General features: G+C 43.5%; 3 protein-coding genes and 6 non-coding genes across 11 annotated transcripts; all 9 read left to right on the forward strand.

Annotated features, from left to right (window-relative positions):
* Window positions 1–268: 268 nt before the first annotated feature.
* On the forward strand, window positions 269–3,948 carry LOC115766487 (40S ribosomal protein S5a). The gene is made up of 5 exons (XM_030710449.1): window positions 269–343; window positions 828–1,227; window positions 2,590–2,706; window positions 2,948–3,046; window positions 3,670–3,948. Exons 2-5 carry the CDS (start codon window positions 829–831, stop codon window positions 3,736–3,738), a joined length of 684 nt encoding a protein of 227 aa, XP_030566309.1. The 5' UTR covers window positions 269–343; window position 828; the 3' UTR covers window positions 3,739–3,948.
* LOC115766496 lies at window positions 616–771 on the forward strand. The gene has a single exon (XR_004018213.1). It is a non-coding gene; the product is annotated as a small nucleolar RNA psi18S-1854 (small nucleolar RNA).
* Window positions 1,840–1,994, forward strand: LOC115766497. The gene has a single exon (XR_004018214.1). It is a non-coding gene; the product is annotated as a small nucleolar RNA psi18S-1854 (small nucleolar RNA).
* LOC115766494 lies at window positions 2,177–2,331 on the forward strand. Its single transcript, XR_004018211.1, has one exon. It is a non-coding gene; the product is annotated as a small nucleolar RNA psi18S-1854 (small nucleolar RNA).
* Window positions 2,742–2,886, forward strand: LOC115766498. The gene has a single exon (XR_004018215.1). It is a non-coding gene; the product is annotated as a small nucleolar RNA psi28S-2876 (small nucleolar RNA).
* On the forward strand, window positions 3,275–3,418 carry LOC115766499. The gene has a single exon (XR_004018216.1). It is a non-coding gene; the product is annotated as a small nucleolar RNA psi28S-1192 (small nucleolar RNA).
* Window positions 3,447–3,590, forward strand: LOC115766495. The gene has a single exon (XR_004018212.1). It is a non-coding gene; the product is annotated as a small nucleolar RNA psi28S-1192 (small nucleolar RNA).
* A 362-nt stretch (window positions 3,949–4,310) lies between the features above and the next one.
* On the forward strand, window positions 4,311–4,937 carry LOC115766353. Its single transcript, XM_030710252.1, has 2 exons — window positions 4,311–4,408; window positions 4,481–4,937. The coding sequence occupies exons 1-2, from the start codon at window positions 4,311–4,313 to the stop codon at window positions 4,935–4,937; spliced, it is 555 nt and encodes a 184-aa protein (XP_030566112.1).
* A 1,268-nt stretch (window positions 4,938–6,205) lies between these two features.
* LOC115766395 lies at window positions 6,206–9,820 on the forward strand. Of its 3 annotated transcripts, XM_030710307.1 has the most exons (5): window positions 6,206–6,414; window positions 6,481–7,525; window positions 7,585–8,732; window positions 8,890–9,125; window positions 9,201–9,820. In XM_030710307.1, the coding sequence occupies exons 1-5, from the start codon at window positions 6,290–6,292 to the stop codon at window positions 9,509–9,511; spliced, it is 2,865 nt and encodes a 954-aa protein (XP_030566167.1). In that variant the 5' UTR covers window positions 6,206–6,289; the 3' UTR covers window positions 9,512–9,820. The 3 variants fall into 3 exon arrangements, with proteins under 3 accessions (XP_030566167.1, XP_030566169.1, XP_030566168.1); XM_030710309.1 differs by lacking the exon at window positions 9,201–9,820 and having other exon boundaries at window positions 8,924–9,005; XM_030710308.1 differs by lacking the exon at window positions 9,201–9,820 and having other exon boundaries at window positions 8,921–9,002.
* Window positions 9,821–11,081: the final 1,261 nt, after the last annotated feature.

Genomic DNA, 11,081 nt, shown 5'->3' on the forward strand with positions numbered 1-11,081 from the left:
CAGCCGGGCAGACAGTATATATCGAAATCAATTATGTTATGTCAGCAACAGTTAAGGTATTCGATCAACAATAGTGTTATAAAAAAAATTGTATCATAAAACCAAATCTTGTTTTTATTCCGAATAACAACAATAATTCACCTAACACTGCATATTTTTTAAGAAATTTAATATTCGATTTCTCGAATTTTGGAAGTTCGTTGCAGCCCTGTAAGTAAAATACAACCCTGTGATTTGGCCGGAAACCAATTTTTGTGGCATTGACGCACACTGCCGCAACATGTTCTTTTTCAGGCGTACGCCTTTGCGCATACATCGTGTACCGATTTCTTCCGTGAAAAATGTAAGATTATTTTGTTAAAATCAAAGTGTATAAACATAAAAGCATAAGCAAATGATTTTTAAGCGATGCGGCTGTCTGCTGCAATCGAAAGCTTCGTGAAATGCATTGTGCAAATGGCCAAAACTTGCTGGTTTCATTAAGCCACGCACAATGAGGTTATATACGCCGCCCGTTTTTTTTTTTTTTGTTTGTGTGCGTGCCTGTGTATGTGTTATGAGCCCTTTCTGCCGTATCCGCACGTGTTTGCATTTGAATGCAGGCAATTTTCCAATTTTTTTTACGTCCATAACTAAAACCGCAGCAGTGAACGAAACGTTGTTGTGGTATTCAACTGGACTATATTATACGCCATGATTTACTATTCCTCTTAAGGGTATCGGCTTGAAGATATTAACCTTAATAAAGTCAAAAATCAACAAATACATAAGTAACATGAAATACCTAAATTGACGGTTAAATTAAATTGCCTTTGCTTACATTGCAGCATGGCCGAAGTAGCTGAAAACGTTGTCGAGAACTTCGAGGAGCCGGCGCCATTGGAAACGGAGGTTGCCGAAGCTTTGATCGACACAAATGTGGTCGCCACCACCGAGTTGCCAGAGATCAAACTGTTCGGTCGCTGGTCTTGCGATGATGTGACTGTCAACGATATCTCGCTGCAGGATTACATCTCCGTGAAAGAGAAGTTCGCACGCTACCTGCCCCATTCGGCTGGTCGCTATGCCGCCAAGCGTTTCCGCAAGGCCCAGTGCCCCATCGTGGAGCGTCTGACCTGCTCCCTGATGATGAAGGGCCGCAACAACGGCAAGAAGCTGATGGCCTGTCGCATTGTCAAGCACTCTTTTGAGATCATCCACTTGCTAACTGGCGAGAACCCACTGCAGGTAAGCACATAGTATTCGACTTGTCCTTGTCTTTGTCACCGTGCCATGCTAAACTGTGCCCGTGCTAAAAACAAGCCACACGGAACACAGGTAGAATGTGCACGCAGATAAAACTTCTGTTTCAATATCCTAGTGTTCGAAGCACTACTCTTCCTACTCTCTTGGAACTTGAAACTACAAGTAACGCTTTGTAATTTAGCGTTAGCTTTAATATTCTGATGTCCCGCTCTCTTGCAACTCAAAGCCACAACTGTAGTCCACCTCAATGCCAGGCAGCTAATTTCTCGTGCTGTGCTGAGCATCCATTAAAACGGACTTATAAAAATATTGTTTTAATATCCTAGTGCCTGAAGATTTCACTCTCTTCTTGCTCTCTTGGAACTTAAAACTACAACTATAAATTCAAATAGCGCGGAGACTCGTAGCTTAACCAAACAGCTACATCTAGTCCACCTCAATGCCAAACAGCTAATATTTCCTACTGTGCTGAGCATCTTATTTTAATTGGATTCAAACTAATTGAGGTTTTAATATCCTAGTGCCTGAAGATTTCGCTCTCTTCCTGCTCTCTTGGAACTTAAAACCACATTACGCTATGCTCTTTTTGAACACTCGGTTTATGTCCAAAACTAAAACCACATCAGTGATTTACACGCTGGCGTGGTATTCAACTGGACTACATCGAAATCCATGGTTAACTATTCCTCTTAAGGGCATTGACTCGTAGATGCAAACCTTAATAAAGTCAAAGCCAACAGCATCTTTGCAGAGCAATATGTTTTAGTCCACCTCAATGCCAGCCAGCTTGTATTCCATGCTGAGCTAAGCATCCATTTCAATTGGACTCATAATAAATATAGGGTTTTAATATCCTAGTGCCTGAAGATCTTACTCTCTTCCCGCTCTCTTGGAACTTAAAACCACATTACGCTATGCTCTTTTTGAACACTCGATTTATGTCCAAAACTAAAACCACATCAGTGATTTACACGCTGGCGTGGTATTCAACTGGACTACATCGAAATCCATGGTTAACTATTCCTCTTAAGGGCATTGACTCGTAGATGCAAACCTTAATAAAGTCAAAATCAACAGCAGAAGCCTAATTATATGTATATAGAATGTCATTTGTATCCCAATTGTAGTCCAACTCAATGCCAACCAGCTTATATGCTGATTTGAGCATCTATTTAAAATGGACTTATAATAAATATGAGGTTTTAATATCCTAGTGCCTAAAGATATCACTCTCTTTTTGCTCTCTTGGAACTTAAAACTACACTTAAGTTAAATTGGTATTGCAACAGACTTGATTTTTACTTGTGCGACTTATTTAAAATATTCGTATCGTTTGTCTTGCAGATCTTGGTGAGCGCCATCATCAACTCGGGACCACGTGAGGACTCCACGCGTATTGGCCGTGCCGGTACCGTGCGTCGTCAGGCTGTGGATGTGTCCCCCTTGCGTCGTGTCAACCAGGTTGGTCTTTTATAGCTGTTCGTAGTCGTAATCTCCATTTGGCCAGCAACGATGGCACGCAGTTCGAACCGCGACTGCGTTCTTATAACGCTTGGCTATAATAACCATACATCTATCTATCCGTAGCGTCACAATGTGTAATTAGCCGACATTTGGCGTATGAACTGAAGAGACATCACATGCTATAAAATACTCTTTTGAATTGCGATTATTTAATTGTTTAATAACTTTTTACTTGCAGGCCATCTGGCTGCTGTGCACCGGTGCCCGCGAGGCTGCTTTCAGGAACATCAAGACCATTGCCGAGTGTTTGGCCGATGAGCTCATCAATGCCGCCAAGGTAAGCCATTAAACGTAGAGACTCACCTTAGTGTATGCGTATGTCTACTCTAATGCCACGCAATGTATGGCCAAAATGCGTCGCCTCGCTTGCAGACGAGATTAGGAGTTGTTCGGCGTTCGTTGCCCTTTAAAAAGTGGGCGGCAATTAATTGCCCACTTTACCGTGGCATTCGTTACATTTGATTCTTCTTACATGAGCATATTTATATAAATATATATATTATCTAGTATGTCCAGTCTAATTCTGCATCATGTCACTTGGATATTGTTGCAGACTCGCTTTTGGACAAGAGCAATTTATGTCTTTTATTATCCTTGTGCTTGTGGCAACACTCAGCTCAATGCACACGAGAAACGTAGAAGAACAATTAATAAGCATATTTATATATATATTATCTTATATGTCCAGTCTAATTCTGCATCATGTCACTTGGATATTGTTGCAGACTCGCTTTTGGACAAGAGCAATTTATGTCTTTTATTATCCTTGTGCTTGTGGCAACACTCAGCTCAATGCACACGAGAAACGTAGAAGAACAATTAATAAGTCTAAGCTTGAACAAATTATGTTTTCAACAATGAATAAACTCACATCTGTTTTATCTGTTGCTTCGTTTGCAGGGTTCATCCAACTCGTACGCCATCAAGAAGAAAGACGAATTGGAGCGTGTTGCCAAGTCTAACCGTTAAGAAGCAACCGCACACATATGCAAATAACAAATACCGTTTGTTTAATGTTCGATTAAAATTTGATACTTTACGTGTGGTGTAAATTTGTATGTAAACGGCAGCGTTTTGATCAATTTTAAGCGGGCATTGAATGAACAGGTTGGAATGGGATGTGGCCAGGAGCTAAAGATACACATGAATTGTTCAGCAAATAAATTGTGTAAAAAATAATATAGGACACAATGCTTTTTTTTAAATAGCTATAGAGTTTATCACTAGAAATAAATTTTATAATTTTGTACGTACCAACACATACGTCACGAGCTGAAACGAAGCCGTTTTTTACGTTCGCCGATCTTCAAAATTGTGCTTTGGTTAACAATTGGCGAAATCGAATTTGCATGGATTTCGATAACGATTGCGATTGCGATCAGATTTAAAAGTCTGTACAACCCTGAGAAGTGGCAGCGCTGGTCTGCGTGCCAATGCTGCCACACTTTTCTGTCATTTTGCAAAAAAGTCCAATTTGAATATTTGCGTTTTGTTCAGCAAATATACCTACATGCCTTGCCTCAGGCACTTGCTTGGGTAAAATGTTCAATGTGAATACAGTTATTCAAACGCAAGGACTTAGCACAAATTCAAGTACTAGCACTGCGCTCGAGGAACGTTCGCTTGAGCGCCACAGCCAGTAAGTAGTGCAAAATTACAACATGGAAAAGAAGTAAACACGAATGAAATACAAAATACATACTGTACATAGATTCCACGAACAAAAGTTAATTGAGAAGTTTTGCCGGGCGACGCAACTAGTGAAATTGATCGAAGGGACCGTCGAGAACTTTCTGCGCAATTACAGGCGCACGCGCAAACCGGAGGAGGCGCTGGCGCCCCTGCGTCTGCGCCTGGACTTTAACTACGTTGAGCTGGTTGAGCACGCACCGCAACTGCTGCACCTGGTCGTCGAGGAGCCTCTGCAGTTTGCCGAGGCGGTCAAGTACTCCGTCTACGGGCAGGTGCGCGATTTGCTAAAAGCCAACGCCAACGACAACGGAGTCAAAGCGATTGATATCGCCCAGCTGCATACACATTGGCGTCTTGTGGATCTGCCGCTACAGCAGAATCTACTGTACAATCCATCGCAGTATCTGTACCGTTTGGGCCTGGCGCTGGTGAATGGCTTCTTGTCCGCTTATACGCCGCCGGAGACATTAGTGTGAGTATGCAAGAGGGAGAGAGTGAGATAGAGTGAGAGAGGGGGAACTGTGATCGAGACAATCTATTACGTCTGGCAAGCCTTGTTCGCCATGATCTGAGCTTGGGAAACAAACCCTTTGCCTAGAAGCTTTCATCTATCCCAAAGAATGCCTGGACATTCACAAAGAATGTGCATAATTCTTTCGTCTGCCTTCGAGCAAAGCCTAAACTCAGTCTCAAGTAGTTTCTTACCAAGCATCTAGTTTCATAGGTTAGCAAGAGAACAATAAACAGCTAAGCTTGTTAAAGCTGATTGCTAGAATGCCAAAGACTTTCAGATTCGCTTTGGAAATAGGATGCCACCATGGAAGTAGAAACCTGTTGTAGGTGCCGAGAGCTGCAGCAGACAGTTCCAGCAATCTGCTACGAGTTTCAAGGTTAACCCTTGAATGAGAGAGCTTGAATGGAAGTAGGTTTCGTGTTGCTGCTGAAGTAGGCCGAATCGGACTACAATTTCGTACCGTTGCCATAGGACGGGTATATAATTCTTGTATGAACAACTCTTTTGTTATTATAGATTGAAATTGAGCTTATCACTTGGCAGCCATGGTTGTTGAAATATTTGATATCTGTCTTATATAAGTATCTGCAAGGATATTTAATCTTGAAATTTGTTTGTTTTCTTGTATGTATCTTTCGCACACACCAGACTGCAATCGATTTGGTACTGTGCAGGCGGTTGCATGCGGAATGCGATTCAAACCAGCTCCACGGATGGTAAGTCTATTTGAATGCATTCCTTAACACCACACACGGACACGCTGGCGATCTGAAAGCTATAGAGAGTAGACATGCGTAGCCCACTAACACAGAGGCACATACTAGCACACGCCCAGTGTCCTAGACCCCATCCAAGTGGTCGTTTCATTAAATGTAAGCCGTCCGAAACGTTTGCTGCTCAATTCAGTTTCCGACCGCTTCACATTTGAAATCATCTCAAGCTTTATTCCGTAAATCCGTAAATTAAATATATATATATTTTCTTAATTCACTGCCTGATTGTCCAGCGCCATTGTGTCCCAACTGCTCGCGTCCCATGAATGAATACCAAAAGCTGCGCGTAACAGAGAATTATCGTTTGATCGCCGTATTGCCGGTCGAGTGTGCGCAGACCCCGAGATCAGTGGACTGCATTTATCGGCCAATTCTAGTGCGTTTGCGTGGTAAGTGTATAAGAAAACATCTAGCGAACAAAGTAATGCAGCTTCTCTTTGTATCTGTCAGCCCATACCTACGACGGTGATTTGAAGCTAGGCGCCAATTACGTGATAACTGGCTATTATTGCGGCACAGCTAGCAGCTATCAGTTTGAAGCATGCCATCTAAGAAAAGCTTAAAGGCCTCACGCAATCGCCGACAGCCTGTGCAGCTCATTGATTTCTTGCGCGCCGATGGGGCTCAGCCGAAGCCAGCACAATCCATAAACAGCCAGTCTGCGGCGTAAGCATACAATTCGTGCAGACTGTTTGAAAGTAGTAAATGTGTATTCATGCTTTCTACTTCCAGGACAAATGTCAGCCCCGTAATAAGTTCTACTAACACTACCACAGCTTCAGCCGCAGCATCTGCTAGTGGAGAACGCGTCTGGGGCAGGTTGCCCAGCGCACAGAATGTAAACAACAATATCGCTTCCTTTACTCCGACCGACGAGGATTTTCCCGTTGTCGGCGCCGTACGCAAGAAGCCAAAGACCGCTCGAGCTGCTGTTGTCCCGCCAGCAGATCAGCCAGTTGGCCAGCGTATTGGCCATTACGTGCGTCAGTCAACATCCAGCAACTCTCTTGAAAAGCAACAAGTGGTGAATAAATGGCTCAAAACTGTGCAGCAGCCGATTGCCCAATCTCAGCAATTATCAACGCAATTGTCCCAGTTCGGTGCGTCACAATATGAGACTACTGTCAGCGCACCTGCTCCTGCTGTTTCGCAACAGCAACAGTCCCAAGGAACGCATCAACAGCAGGCTCCACCATGTGCTGCTGGCAGCAAGATGATGCCACCGCCTGCAATCAGCGGCAACCAACCAAGCGGGCACGCACAACAGGCTTCGTTTGCCCAGAGCGTGCCGCATTGCCCGGTCACAGGCCCGAACATGACCATGTCCCTGCCGGTGGATGGCGCCATGCGCACCGCACCCAAAATTCGCTCCGTATCTGGCGAAGCTGCCAGGACTGCCGTACCAGTCAATGAGCGTGTTGTCCATGAAACTGACGGCACACAGCTACCGCAACATCAATGGCGACGCAATGATCGCCGCGTGCAACGCGAGCAAGCGCCGCATATAAATGCACGCAGAGAGCATCCGGGCTTGCCGTCGCAACTGCCCGACGAGCTGATGATGCAGCCGCCCAGCCCTGTGCACAGCGGCCGTGATGATGATGATGCTTCCTTTGTGCTGGAGCTGCAGCAGGCCCTGGCTGCCAATGCGCCGCTAACGCAATCCCAATTGCAGCTGGACAACATCGCGGCACATAGCACGCTGAACTGGAATGCCAACGAGTTTCGTCCCATGCAGGGGTCAGCGCTTGCAAGAGAGCCCAGAAATATGATTAGCGTAAGTGGGATATGAGCTATAAAATGATTATATTACACATTCTTTCACTTGCCCTGCAGGAACGTCGCCGTCGTCAGCGATTCCATCGCACACTCAAGCCCCATGCGCTCTTTGAGCTTGTGTCATTGCCCTCTGATGGGCTGCCGCAGTCGCAATCAACTGACAATAGCCAGGGATCGCAAGCCACATTTAATATATCGCCCAGCTATACGGATTCGAGTGGAGCACCAACGGCTGCGGTCGCGGCAAGAACTGTAGCGGCTGCCACAGCCGCCAGGCAGCTGCCCCTGCAGAACAATAACAACAATGCCAGCCAGTCGGTTTTTCGGCTCGCCAGCCTCCCCAGCACGGGTATCGGCACAGGCAACAGCAGCCTGTCAACAATATTCGGCCCCTCTGACAGCCCAACCCAAACAGACGCGGCGGTTGACTTTTTACGAAGTCCGCCCTTATTGAATATGGATCCGCCAACGCAGGAAACTGAAGCGCTGCTGTTCCTCGACGTGGAAGAGTTGGAAAACTTGAGCGAGGTTTCTGATGTGGATCAAGAGAGCCCCAACATGCCGCATCGCAGAAACAAAGCTTTCCCACGTCACATAATTTTTGTAAGCCGTGACAGTCCACAACGCCGCAATTTCGACGTCGATTTGAATTTTATGCCAAAGAGCATCAAGAAGTTGTATCGTCTGATATGCTCCAAATACTCGGACTATGCCTTTGTCTATGCGCTGAGTGCGCAGCTGAGCCAAGAATGTGTGCCCATGGAGTGCTATGTGTATCTGAAGATGGCGCTGTTGAGCAGCCTGGTCAGCATTGAGCTGGACGATTTGCGTGCACCCATTTCGTTGTGCGTCATCTGCGCCGACAGCTGTGTGGCTAATCGGCTGTTGCACAACGTCGGGCAATTGGCACCCCGTTTCATTGGTCCCCACGAGGGTGGTCAGCAACCGACGCAAACAGCGCTGCCATCGCGTTACAATTGGGTGGTGGCCAGCCCATTGCTGCTGGCTCAGCAGGGCGTCTACTTTGCCGGCGACTGGAATCGCCTGTCGCGCGATCAAACTGAGGAGCTGGAGAAATGCATTGAGAATGGCAGCGTGCCAGTGCCACAGCTGCAAAGTGCGCAGCCGCTTGAAACAGCCATTTGGACATACTGGCAGCCGGAGAATGCGGCCAATCAGACAACTGCCTTTGCCAAGCTTTGTCCGTAAGTTGCTTTCTCCCAAATAATTATTCATATACTCACCATATATATATATATATATATATATATATATATATATATATATATATATATATATATATATATATATATATATATATATATATATATATATATATATATATATATATTTATATTCAAGCATCTTTGGCCTGCCCGTGTACATGGATCAGCAGGTGAATGAAACTATGTGGGACTTTGTGCTGCGCCAGTACCGTAGAGATGAGAGAGAAGACGCAACGCAGGATGCATTTAATATTCCCTTAGACGATACACGAACACTGCTTGAGTTGCTCCAACATCGCCAGGTGGCCTTTACCGATGAGGCCCAACAACTGCTGCAAAAATACTATGTTGTCTCGCGCATCGAGCAGCCCAGTGAGCCAATCTTGCATTTCATTTCAATTCATGGCATTCTCTCTATATCTATATCTGTTTCTGTTTCGCTTGCAGCCGCATTCAGCAGCAAAACGTATATTGTGCTTAAACAGTTTGCGGAATCGATTGCTAAGCTGGCTATGCGCCTGGACGTACTCGAAGCGGATGTAACCGTTGTCATATTCCATTGTGAGCATTTTGTGCGTAGCATCTTTGGTGCTGGCAGCTATCCGCCGCCAGCTGTTGCCAGTTTCAATGTTATCTCCCGAATTGATCCCTACATGAACGAGTTTGCGCGCTGGCTATATCAATATTTGGATCGCTATGAGGACAATTTGGACGTCGACAGCAGACATCCTAAGCGCCAACGTATTGAAAGTTTCTAAACATGCCAAAAGTAATTGTTGAATTGAATGCTGCACAGATTATTTGAATACCAAACTAATTTGACATAAAATGCGAAATTGATAATATATCTATACCATACTTATACTGTATTAGTAACTAAATATTTGGAAGCATCTGTGCAGCATTTTACAAATATTTGTTATTAACTAGAAGTTAGATTAGTATTTAGTTTACCCCATATTATCTTAACAGAATTTTCGGAAATACCAGTATTTATCACCAATTCGTTACAGGCATATTGAATATGCATACATATTGAGTATATTTTTTTACTTATGTCTATCTAGAAATAAACTTGAACGATATATCTTTATTAGTTTATATAATAGCTATGTAAGCATGCGAGTAAATTGGCCAAAGGACATAGCTTTTCAATACCTTAATCTTGGTCCTTTGACAACCCACATATCCTTTAATGTCAATCGATGTTAATGGTCCTTACGATCCTATCTCACCCATTCCTTTGAACATCTGCAAGTATATGGCCGAGTTTTGGTAATTTTTCTAAAAAGGACATTCGTTTTTTAGCCATATCTCGGCCGTATCCTTCCGGATCTCAGAAAATTACACCTCTTTGAACTCGCAGGAAGCAGGACTATTGATTGGCATTCAAGTATTTCCAGGATTCGACCAATTTTTCCGAAAATTTTCCTAGGGGTAAGTCGCAAAAATGGTCTAAAATCCACAAAATCCGGGCTAACTCGGGCATTTTAAGGACAATCGGGATGTCCTTTTGCCAACAGAATGTCCTTGTGACCCCAATTCTGAATTTACAATAAAAATGACGAAAGTCCTTTAAACAGCTGAGAATAAGTGTGAATTTTGTATATAGAAAATTGCCTGTAACTCGGCCGTATCCTTGCAGATCCTTGCGAGTCATGTGTCAAAAATTTCTTATAGACAGGAGCTACCAACTGGCCAAAGGACATCCAAATCGCCCTTAAAGTTCCAAAGATATTAATGATTTTGTGTTTTTGGCCTGTTTCCTTTGCGGCTGGCGACACAAAATTTGCAAGTCCTGGATTCTTAGACGACCCCATACTTTTTAAATGCAGATCGATGCAGTTTGTCCGTGTTATCCCAACGCACCAAATCCTTTGAAAAACTAAGGATATGGCCGAGTTATGGTCATCCTTTTTATATATTCATTAAATATTCGGCTATAAGTTGGCAAGGACTATTTTGATGTTATCGGTTTAAAAACAATTGTTTATTTGCTATTTGCCGTAGCGACTTACAGTTTGCTTTGTAATATAATATTTTCATTTGTATTGAATTATGTTAATAGTTTTTGATTATCTTTTTATTCAGTTGCCTGAGCACAAATTGTTGAATTAGGTTTGTTTTTACGGTAATACAGAGTGTGGGGGGAAAGAGTCCGACCAGTTCTTCGTTCAACTGTCAACCCGCACTTTTATCAAAATATACAAATACAAATATATATTGTATCATAAATTTAAATTTCACATCAAAACTTCAATATAGTTACATATAGTCATAGGTTCATTTGGTTAATAGTTATAAAAATAAAATTGTAGTTCATGAAAT

Source organism: Drosophila novamexicana, unplaced genomic scaffold (genome assembly GCF_003285875.2).
Source record: "Drosophila novamexicana strain 15010-1031.04,08,12 unplaced genomic scaffold, DnovRS2.1 tig00001151-arrow-arrow-pilon, whole genome shotgun sequence".
NCBI lineage: Eukaryota > Metazoa > Arthropoda > Insecta > Diptera > Drosophilidae > Drosophila > Drosophila novamexicana.

What these genes read in the sequence shown, in the direction of transcription:
- LOC115766395 (XM_030710307.1), top strand. Translation starts at nt 6,290, where the DNA reads ATGCCATCTAAGAAAAGCTTAAAGGCCTCACGCAATCGCCGACAGCCT. An exon ending in ATAAACAGCCAGTCTGCGGC is followed by an intron (nt 6,415 to 6,480) that starts GTAAGCATACAA and finishes TTCTACTTCCAG; the next exon opens with GACAAATGTCAGCCCCGTAA. An exon ending in AGCCCAGAAATATGATTAGC is followed by an intron (nt 7,526 to 7,584) that starts GTAAGTGGGATA and finishes CTTGCCCTGCAG; the next exon opens with GAACGTCGCCGTCGTCAGCG.
- LOC115766487 (XM_030710449.1), top strand. Translation starts at nt 829, where the DNA reads ATGGCCGAAGTAGCTGAAAACGTTGTCGAGAACTTCGAGGAGCCGGCG. An exon ending in CCTTGCGTCGTGTCAACCAG is followed by an intron (nt 2,707 to 2,947) that starts GTTGGTCTTTTA and finishes TTTTACTTGCAG; the next exon opens with GCCATCTGGCTGCTGTGCAC. An exon ending in AGCTCATCAATGCCGCCAAG is followed by an intron (nt 3,047 to 3,669) that starts GTAAGCCATTAA and finishes CTTCGTTTGCAG; the next exon opens with GGTTCATCCAACTCGTACGC.
- LOC115766353 (XM_030710252.1), top strand. Translation starts at nt 4,311, where the DNA reads ATGTTCAATGTGAATACAGTTATTCAAACGCAAGGACTTAGCACAAAT. An exon ending in TCGCTTGAGCGCCACAGCCA is followed by an intron (nt 4,409 to 4,480) that starts GTAAGTAGTGCA and finishes TACTGTACATAG; the next exon opens with ATTCCACGAACAAAAGTTAA.